The 11,537-nt window shown below is 39.1% G+C and overlaps 1 protein-coding gene and 1 long non-coding RNA gene across 31 annotated transcripts in view; one reads left to right on the plus strand and one right to left on the minus strand.

The window, feature by feature from the left end:
• LOC145437839 (adhesion G protein-coupled receptor E5-like) overlaps positions 1-3,271 on the plus strand; it is a 138,166-nt gene extending 134,895 nt beyond the window's left edge. For all 30 annotated transcript variants that reach the window (XM_080315150.1, XM_080315162.1, XM_080315158.1 and 27 more), the window contains one exon: positions 2,348-3,271. In XM_080315150.1, coding sequence (XP_080171276.1) covers positions 2,348-2,564 — 217 coding nt within the window. In that variant the 3' untranslated portion in view covers positions 2,565-3,271. The remainder of the gene's footprint in view (positions 1-2,347) is intronic.
• Positions 1-10,025, minus strand: part of LOC145437875 (uncharacterized) — a 36,072-nt gene extending 26,047 nt beyond the window's left edge. The window contains exon 1 of the long non-coding RNA XR_013914765.1: positions 9,909-10,025. This is a non-coding gene — a long non-coding RNA (uncharacterized LOC145437875). The remainder of the gene's footprint in view (positions 1-9,908) is intronic.
• Positions 10,026-11,537: the final 1,512 nt, after the last annotated feature.

The following is an 11,537-nucleotide window of genomic DNA, read 5'->3' on the forward strand; positions in this document are numbered from 1 at the left end:
TTAGGTTATCAACTATTTTGAGGCTTCGCGGACTCCGTTAAAATGCTTCGCCGACCCCCGATAGAGAATGAGAACCATTGCTGTAGAGAGCCTAGATTCAGTTAGAACAGTGGTTCTTAACCTTGCCACCAGCGCCCCCCAGGGGGCGCTGGCGATTTTGAAGGGGGCGGAAACGCTCAGGGGGCGATATGGGGGGCGCTGGGCTCAGGGGGGCGATAAGGGGGCGCTGAAGAAAAATGGCTTCACCGTAGATAATGTGATAGTAGGAAATATCCTTAATGAGTATTCTGAACAAATTAACATTCCACAAAACATGTCAAATACCGAAATTTGTGGTTGCGCTACGCGACGATGTTTGCTACATATGTTTTCATAAATGTAGAGGACTACATTGGGTTATTATAATTCATATACAACGAATTGCGCGTACTTTTAGATCGCCAAATTCCCGTTATGTTAAAACACCGCCGTCACGCCTGCTAGGGTTATTTTCAACAAAATATTTCGGATTAGGTATTATATCCCGCAGCGCACAGCGTGTGAAAATCGAAGAAGGAGGAACTGTATATCAATTTTGATAGTGACAGCCCCTTGTACATAAAATAGGTTTGAGAGCTACAAAATTAAATCATCAGAATATCTCTTCATCGTATCATAAAGGATGATACTATCTCGTGTTGTGTTTCACAACCTCACATGAACGTTACATAATATGAGTTGCTTTGTTTGGAATACATTCATGGTAAAATTAATAACTGGGTATAGAGTACTAAATTCAATGTGAGCAGATATATGCATCCCATTCTTAGTTGACTTAGTTATAGTTACAGAAAGCACTAAGACAAAATCTAATACCTCTAATTTCCCCATATCTCCAATCGCCGATGTGAATTCGGGAGGGTTCGAACCACAGGCTATGAGACCGTACCCGATTGTTGTTATAACAACCTGGATTTGACCCTGAATACACAACACATAATTTATATACGGTTTATTATAGACGGCTGGTCATCGAGCGCGATTAAAGCGCGGAATATTTCCAATACCAAAGTCCCAAAAAGACCGACTGAACTTTGACATCTTACCATGACCAAAACTGCTGCAACCCAAACCCCCAATCGGTTAGCTCGAAGGGGGCCCTAAATTATTTCAGGGAATGAAAATAAATTAAACATCATGTGTTGACGACTCCCCCACGGAAGAATAAGCATAATTACAGAAAATAAAAAGAGGCATTTCGGCGCCGGGCATTACCACGCCTCGATGCACGAAGACATGAAGTTCCGGTGAATAAGGGACTCTGAGAAGTGTGTCAAAAAGATCGCCAGCGAGAAAACCTTAGCCGAATAGGATTGCCCTATGTTGAGCGTAAACTTCGATGTTTATAAGTCTCCTTTTCCATAGGTGCTAAATCGCTCGTGCCGAATAATCATGTCGTCGCAATCTGCACCCCATACGACAAATAACATCCATCAGAGAAAATGATTTGCCAGTGACAAAATACCAATCGTGAATCGTGTGCTTACTTTAGTCCAATTCGTTTATGCGTTTCAATATCTTTTGACTATATATAGCTGACGTGAGGTAACAAAATAACATGTAACAATTTAATTGTACCAAAGGGTACGCCCGAATATGTTCAATTATTAATCACGAGGCCTTCATTTTCCAATACAACAGTTCATATAGCACTACTGGTAAATCTAATTACGTGGGCTGAGAGAATAAAAAGTTTATATAGACATATATATGCATTTACAACCTATTTCATCCTTGCGTTATACAAAATCTTGGCTCCTAGGGCGACCAGGCCACATAAAGATGCTGACCCTCGAAATCACGCGACGGGGTTCTTGGGGGGCGAAGCCTCATGAGTTTGGTTTATCACGCTATGGGTGCCCAGGACAATCGTTTTTAGGGGGGCTGACGAAGTGCTGTTACGGCCCTCCCTCTCACCCGTTGTCATTATTACAGTCCTTACAATATGAAGTGGGGGGCGCTGGAGCACGAAAATTTTCGAAAGGGGGCGCTGGATGAATAAAGGTTAAGAACCACTGACTTAGAATAATGGAAGCATATGGCAAAGACAGGCGGAATCACATTGACTTGACTAAATGATAATTTAGCCAGTTAGGGGGGTAAAGATTGTCCCATAAGAAAGTCCATACCTTGATATATTCCCATATATAATATTCGTATAAGAATCGGTCCTTTTTCGTTTTGAGAATGTATTGCAATATTTAAATGTACCTCTCACCATAGTGCCCCCGTTAGTTAAATATACACACATACTTGACTCACAGTAACCAGAGAGTTGTTATTATTGGCTAATATTTCTCGTTCACAGGGAATCTACAACGCGAACGACAGCGTACGGATCTGCCTTTCAACCCAGCATAGAATTCACTGACATTCGTTCCAGCCCGCACCCTTCAAGAATGGAGTACGCAAATTCTGTCGGCGACGTGTCTCCGGACGCCTCTATCAGAAAGAGATATCGAAACGAATACGGTGCCGATGTTGTAACGGATTGGAGAACAATTAAAAATATCGACGCGCAATGATGACAAGGACACTTATCGACAACTATATTAAAATCACTGTAACATCGCTGCAAAGCATGTGTTTTAATCACAGTACACACGCAATCAAATTCAAATGTTTTGAAGTAGTTTATTCATTCCGGGAGACGATCCATAAACTGGGGTGAAGATGAATTACAAATTCCTAGCCTACAGAATCACCAAACGTTATTGACGGCTGTCATTACAGAGAACATGGTAGTTTTTTCACAAGCGACAACATTATGATTGACTGTATTCAACACGATAGAGATGAAGCAAATCTATGACGTCGTGCGGTCATATCATATCACCAGGATAATCCTAGCTAGGAACACTTTATGCTTGATGAAACGACCCTGGTCAATGTCAGAATTACGAGATTAAGTAGCCCCGTACAGAGAATTCCTATACTGTGTGAGAGAGTAGGGTGGACAGAATCCGTCGAACACGCAATCTTATGACGCCATGTCATTACATTACATCACATCACGTCACTGGGCCAATTATAGAAATACGTATTTGACGAAACGACCCCGGATGATGTCCAAATCGTAATATGAAGAAGCCCCCTATACATGGAATTCATCAACAAGAAGGATCCAGGATGAAGAAAATACTGCGTGCATGCGTATTCTACGCCGAATCCGGTGCCTTACAATAAGCACTTGCATGTTGCATACTATGAAAATAAAACCGCGAAAGCACAAGTTGGTGGCTTACGATAGCGTCCTACGATTGTGTAGATCAAAGGCGGGCAACATGTGGCCCGCTACGAGATTTTGAGCGGCCCGCAGAAAGTTTCCGATCTTCCCATCATGGTCTCAGTGTATTGGGCGACAAAATATATTTCTGTTGCGAGCCAAAGTGGGTAAAATGTGGAGCTTAGGTGTTGACGGCGTGAAGTCAGCGATACAATGCATACATGAAATAAAGGATAAGTATAATTGTAATCACAATTACATGATAACGGTATATTCATAGAGTCGGTTTAGGTCGTTTGGATGCTCTAAAAACAAAGGTAGTGGTTTTAAACCTGGGGGTGGTTTGCCTTTATTCGTGGGTTCGCGAAGATGTTGAACATTATCAGCTTCCAAAATAGGTCCTGTGCCAGTCTGGGTAAATAGGCCGACCTTGAATTAGCAACAGGGATACATCGGCTCTGATGTGTAGAATTACAGCTTAATTGATATGCTGTAGTTTTGTTCTGAGATGTTGGTTCCAGTTAGTCGATTGTGTTCGATAATTAGCATCGCTTTGTGATGTAAAGATTAGCAGTGATGGCGTAGATTACCGTGAGTAAATAGGACAGGACACAATGATTTGATTACTGTATTCTGAATGGAGTATTGCGTCTAACGATTCAAGTCGACTGATATGTTTTTTTTATTATTAACATTATTCGCTACTTGCCACTAAGTTAATATACTATCGAGAATTGTAGTTTCGATACTATTTTTCACTGCGGAAGGCTGTAAACTGCGATTGGTCGTAAAGCAGCATACGAATCATTTAGTAAAAACCTACGCTACGTTGCTGTAAATGACATATCTGCAAAGTTGTGGCCGACCCACAGCATTGTCTCAAAGTGCTATAAAATAGATATCGTCGGGGAATATCAAATATTCTTGAATGCGATGTAGAACTGGCGATATATTCATCGTGGACGCATAAAGTGTCTCTGGTTTTCGATTTTGCTTGAACCTATGCTCACGAGTCTAGTGTTTATTGACTTTAACCGGCGAATACGGCATTAGATATTTACAATGTTTATCGAATTAGCTCCAGACGAGAGAGGTTTACAAATACCCTACGTTCACGGCAATTCAGATGGTATCTGTTAACATATGGCTCAAACTAGATATATCGCAATGTGCATCATGGGTTTTCTGTAGTAGTTGCAGACACAAAAATAACACTAAGAACCTATATTTCCGTCGGAATAGGTAACAGCGAAGGCGAGCCTTATCAATCATCCCTTGAAGTCCATTAAGTAACCAATAGTTGTGAGGAGCACCGTGAAGATTGAGTTCGTAGACCTACTTGATTGCTAAGCGCACGGAAAGCAGGCTATCTGTTATGAACATTTCAAATAATTGAATTAATTAAATGATCCACCAATGCCTGGTGGGAAGACTCCTTGATTCGTTTGTCGGCTTGTTATTTTTTTATGAGGATTTTTCCTCTTTTTATCACGTAAAGTGAACGTTTTTCCGAGGTCGCCCAGATGTCGTGTATTTCTGTTTGCCTATACCAGGAGTCACCAACACGCGGCCCGCGAGGTCATATTTTGCACCCGCCACCTGAGACTTCGGAAGAAAGCTTAAATCGTTTTGAGATGCTGGAATCGATTTCAGTCTAAATATATTGTTGTTCTTATTGTTCAAAAAAGCTATATTCTTCTGCGTGCAACATCACTATTTCTCATTAGGTGATGCGCCTCTTGCGATCGTGATAGCATCCCACGGAGGACGAATTAGCTGATATGAATGGGCATATCGTCTCGGCGTGCAATTGCCCAGACACTGATCAAGACGCGTAGAAAACGATCTGGGACTTATTCACCCTAAGTTGAAGCATTTCTAGAAAATAGTTTTCCAGCGAGTGTACCCTGTCTAACTAACCCCAACATCGATTATTAGTCGCTGGAAAGTTTTGTCAGGTATAGTGCGCAACTCATAGTTCAAAATCGAATGAAAGTGATGATCATGATATATTAGTTGTATTTGTATTCCTTTATCAAAATATTATTTCATTTGCAGTAACTATGTCCGCTTCCCATATTACAGAGCACAGCCTTGTTCTTATACGTACATTTATTAAAAAGTGGTTGTTAAGATGTGCGGCATATTTTACCTCGATATTTAATTCATGCGGTCTTCTAAGAAATTTGAAAAGTGGCCCGCGACCCGTTTTAAGTTAGCGACCCGTGGCCTCTAGTTTCAACGAGAATTTTAAGTGAGACATATTTTACTCCAAAATGACTGTACTGTAGACATGATACCTGTCGAGTTGCTTGTAGAAAAAAATAATATCGTACAAATTTTCCTACTACACTCTTAGCGAAAAGAGTGGGTATACACGCCCCAATAGGTGGTATACGAAAACAGAACTTACGTAACCCTGCGGGTGTATATGACCAGAATCCACCCCATTCCTTGCGGTGTACATCGGATATTTCACCCTAGCCATTAGAATTGATAGGGGCGTAATTTCAATATATACAGATACACCCTACTTGAAACCCTGTATCTTCTTCCAAATGGCACACTATTGCAAATAAACATTCTTGATTGCATATATTCGATATCAATTGAACCATAATAACATAAAATGGAAACATATTTCGTGAAATAAGAAAAACAGAGATCCCAGCGACGGAGAAAAAAATTCACTGAAAATACTGCTCGAAGAACATTGCCCCTGTAATATTGGGAGTCATTATCTTCAGCAAGAACTTGTGGCATCATCCTAAAATCAAAATACATATTCACAACCCAAACACAGGCACATATGCTAACATGCATAAACTGGAAGATTGATAACTTAACGAAAGTCCACCAAGTATATATATTTTCACAAAGTATTTACAAAAAATCAGATGTTTCACTTGCTAAGGCATTGCAGTACAGACTGTGGCCCGCTATGGTGAACTTACCGCTATAGGAAACACATTCACACACGATCACTGTATGTGTGGGCAATTAGGCATTGACAAGATGGAAATTTATGGATAAACCGCATGTACCAGGCAGACTTGGACAACTAGAAAACGTTCCCTTTTTCCAAATTAGATTTTTTTCGAATTAAAGTAGAATTAAAATTATAGCTACACAGTTTGAAATTAGAATAAAATTATAATTCTAACTGTTTTTTTTTTCAAATTAGATTAGAATTAGCATTACTGAAATCGCGAAAAGTTAAATAAAACTCCGTTAATATCAAATCATAGTTCATCTTATGAGCATGAGAATAGCAAATGTCTGTACACATTACAGTAGGGTTGTTCAAAAAAGACTTTTTTTCCAAATCTCACTCGCTTAATGACTAAATTATCAGGTTGTCTAAGAAAACGATGCACACCAAATTTGACTCAATTCCGACCAGTAAAGGCCGTGGAATCTTGAATTGAAATTTTTAATTTATTAGGAAAAAAATTAAAAAAATTAAAAATTTCCTGCCAACATCATGAAATTGTTGGGTTGTCTCCAAAGATGATGCAAAACAAATTTGACTCTATTCCAACTAGTAGAAGCAGAGCTATTTGAGTTTTTCGTTGATAATTCGAAACGAAAAACTCAAATAGCTCTGCTTCTACTTTCAATTCAAGATTGCACGGCCTTTACTGGTCGGAATTGAGTCAATTTGGTGTGCATCGTTTTCTTAGACAACCTGATAATTTAGTCAGTAAGTGAGTGAGATTTGGAAAAAAAGTTTTTTTTTTGAACAACCCTACTGTCGAATAGGTGTGTTCAAAAATGACTTTTTCAAATTCTACTGGCTACATGATAAAATTGATAGGTTACCTAATTGAAGCCTGCACACCAGGGTTGGGCAAACTACGGCCCGCGGGCCGCATGCGGCCCGCGACAACATTTTGTGCGGCCCGCGAAGGAGTCGAAAAACGTAATGGAAATATTGATGAAAATGTTCAGTAAAAAATCCAATTACTAGAGCGACTATATAGAACTTTTTTTAATGCATTTCATCATGAAATTGATGAAGTTAAAATCCTAATATTGCATTTTCTTATTTATTGTTAGTACAATAGCCCAGCCCAACCTAGGGGCCTAAGCATTTTGAAATGCTTCGGTTGCTAAATATTAAAGACAATCAAAACGGAAATGAGTGAGCTCGGATCCCAATTGTGATTTTAGAGTAGAATTTCCAGTACTGTAATTGGAAAAATCGATTCATGCGTGTGTTGATAGATTCGATCTCTATATGCGCCGTTAGTTGCAAATCATTCGGTCGCAACTCATCCATAACGAGAGTCCAAAGCAATACAAAAATCCGAAAGTTGAAGATGAATGGTGCTGACATCAATAAAGAATCAACTTATAAGTAGACCTACTTCTGTTCCGGCGTCGATGGCAAGGCAATATATATTACTTGTCATAATATGACATTATTATAATGAATTGACTGCTGCAATTCAAAACACCATTTGAATCCAAACATCCGAATTATCGGCACAATTTATCAAATAATGAGGTGCGAAACAAATCAACGGAATTGTTTGAGACAATAGTAAATAGTAAAACAATCGATTGTTGATATACAATGTTCTTTCCAATTCTCTACTAGTTGCTGACGATTACCCCTGACGAGTGTCAGCCGAAAATATTCGGGTTCATTTCAATATGAATATACTATTTAATTGTATATTGAAGTTCTGTACCTCCAAGAAGCTCTTCAAAATCCTGGTAATGTTTCAGACGCATATGTGCGTTATCATCAAGTCGACATTTAAATTGTTTCAATATACATTCATATGTATAGATATGTATTATCTCCACGTCTTCGGTTACTTTGTATCAGGGTCCTGAAAGTATGGGTCGCGATGGTTATAATTTTGGGTCGCGATGGCATCTGAGCGAATTTTTAATATGTAATATTTGTTGAATTTATTTTAACTATAGGTCAATCAGCGAGACGCGTAGAAAAGTCATCACAACAACTTGGCTTGACAATAAAAATTTGCCGAACTTTGTATTAGTTTGAATCCACCACAAGATTTGTTATGGTTTCTATGAAGTACACTGTCGGGGATCGTTGGGATGCTTTAGTGCAGTGGTTCTCAAACTTGGGTAGTGGAAGCATCTGAAGGTGTCACGAAGCCGCAGTCAACTGAAAATTCTTTCGCGCTCCGCGCGACTTACTTCTGTGTGTAGTCCGAATTTCATATCAATGAACTCTCGCATCAACAGCCATAACCTTCCACGACATTAAACTAACCGTTGGGGTTGCTAGCATTCTGTTTGCTCTTTTTAATATTTTGTGATAAAGGGGGCGCGAAATTTGTCACTAGCATAAAGGGGGCGTGTCTTAAAAAGTGTGAGAACCGCTTCTTTAATGTATATAGGGGTATGAAACGATCGGGTGCGGGACTATAAGAGAGAGGGGACTTGGGAGGTCAACCCCTACCGCACCAGCACACATGAAGGCATTATGTTTTGGCCTGCATATCGATAAGTGAAGTACGGTGCCAAACATTGCCGGCGATAAAACCTAAATGAGCGTCGCAGGTTGGCTAATACCTTCGATATTGATATGTCCGGTTGTCGAAATGGTTGGTACCGATAATAGTCTGAGTAGAAAACTAGTATAAATGCGACGCGTCGTCAAATAATACACTCTAGTTTGAAATCCCGTGAGTCAGGCATGCTCCATAGAGCTGCATTGCGTACGACGGAAGTCTGAACGTTCTCTATATCGTATACATGCCCGTGAAATGCAGCATAATTATATTAAAAATGCACACGACTTGATGTGTGAGGCTTTGGTCGCGAGATGCCACTAAAACTAGAATTTGGGTCGCTGTCAAAGTGGTTTGAGAACCACTGCTTCATATAATCAAATAAAAAATTACCTTTTAGCTTAGAATTACAATTTTCATATAGTGCGGCCTGCGAATCAGTTCAGATGTTGAATGCGGCCCGCGAGCTGAAAAGTTTGCCCACCCCTGCTGCACACCAAATTTGGTTCGATTCCAACCAGTAGCCGCATTGCTACAGGAGAAGAAAGTTTTTTATTTATTATATGAGAATAAAAAAAAATATCAATTTTCTGTTCACCCCATCAAATCGTTAGGTTGTCTGTAGAAACAATGCTCAACCGATTTGGCTCAATTCCAACTAGTGGAAGCGGAGTTATTGCCGTCGCAAAATTTTGGATTTGAATAAAATAGCATTTACGGGGGCCGATTCTTTGATCATTTATTACAATTAGGGCTGGGCACATCGACTCGAGTACTCGAATCTGAATCGAGTATTAATTTTGATGATTCGAGTCGAGTAGTAGAATACCGTTTTTTCGAATACTGAAATTATACGCTCTTCGCAACTGAGAGTTAATTTATTAACGAGAATTAAAATTAAGATACGATTTTCCACTGTGGTGGCCATGAATCCATGATTTTCCGTATCGCAGCATACAAAACATAGTAAAAAACTAGGAACGTTACTAGAAATAGCACATTAACGAAGTCATGATAATGCGACAACATTGTCACAAAGTGCAATGAAATCAGTATGGTCGAAAATATATCTGAGTATCTTTAATGTGATGAATAACAGGCATTATATTCTTTGTGGTGGCATAAGAGGTACATATTTGAACTTTGACGTATTACATTCTGTTATGACGTCATAACGAGTGGTACTCGAATACTCGACTCGACTCGAAGCATAATACGTGATTCAGAATCGAATCACTCAGATACTCGATTTTGCCCAGCCCTAATTACAATTCTGCCCCCGTAAATACTATTTTATTCAATTCCAAATTTTTCGACATCAATAACTCCGCTTCGGCTGGTTTGAATTGAGCCAAATTTGGTGGGCATCGTTTCTATAGACAACCTTACAGTTTCCAGGGTGAACAGAAAATTTTGAATTTTTTCACTCATTTTTAAATAATAAATAAAAAAACTTTCTTCTGCAGCAATGCGGCTACTGGTTGGAATTGAACCATATTTGGTGTGTAGGCTTCAATTCGGTAATCTAACAATTTTATCATGTAGCCAGTAGAATTTGAAAATAAAGTCATTTTTAACACCCCTACTGTACAGCAAGCTTGGCCTGTTTCGCACTATGCAGTTCTCCTGTAGCATTTCCAGGAAAACCAGACATTAGATTAGAATTAAAACTAGGCCATAGAAAGATTTCATACATTCGATTAGAATTGGAATTAGAGCTTAGAAACATTTCACAAATTAGAATAGCTTCAATTAGTATAATTAGACAACTAGAATATCTATAGTTGTCCAAGTCTGACAACACCGCGTGTATCAGGAATAACTGAATATATTTTGAAGATTCTTTCTGTTAGTAGTGTCATATGCCATTAGTAATTTTATATTAGTTGCGAAGATTCATATCGCAATTTTCAAACTAGAAACCTCCGAAAAACTGCTTACCATACTTGTCTATTTCTCCGACATTTCGTATTCTACTTCTACTTGACGTAGCTTTGACTTGTATTGGGAACTGTTGCATCTACTTGTAATCGAGTATAAATTGACGACGGTATTTCTACATCGACTTGAGTAGCAACGCTGGTAACTTTGACCATCTCTGCTTTGGTTTACCTCATATATGCGACTACGAAAGTTGACATCAGGTGTAGCTAATAAAGTTGTCGTACCTGCTGGCTTGATAACGAGTCTTTCGGTTTTCGCAGCAAACTCTTAAACTCGGTTAGTTCCTGTGATATAATCTTGCTCTTGCAGCATGCAGTCTTTAAGCAGCATCCTAAAATTTGAAGAAAATCAGAGAAAGAGATGCATGGACTTGATTTAAATTTGACTACTTGGTATTAATCCAAAACACGAAACGTTTCCTGGTTGGGTAATATTAACTTTCAGAATGGATTCAAAGCGACCACAGATACTGGTCTGATTAGAAAACCTTGACTTGCCTCATACATGAAAATTAGCAAATTAGCTGGTTGCTGATGATTACCTTGCAATATGTGCTGTTTGATAAAGATCCATCATTGTTTCGCAGCATACGGTTTTACGGTTCAATGCGACGTCGACTGGGTTGATATGCCCTGACAATGATCTTGTATAATAGCATCCTAAAATTTAAAAAATAACCATGAGGTATTAACGTTTAGTTGACAATTTGGATTGGATTCTAAACTCTCAAGTCATCTGATATGTGCACTAGGGTCTTCAAAAATGACTTTCTTTCTCAAATCGTACTGCACTGTAAATGAGATAAAGTGCAATCGCCAAATCTGCCGCTTGTG

The sequence above is a fragment of the Botryllus schlosseri genome, chromosome 4 (assembly GCF_051294905.1).
Source record: "Botryllus schlosseri isolate E-star chromosome 4, Bs_hap1, whole genome shotgun sequence".
Lineage (NCBI taxonomy): Eukaryota > Metazoa > Chordata > Ascidiacea > Stolidobranchia > Styelidae > Botryllus > Botryllus schlosseri.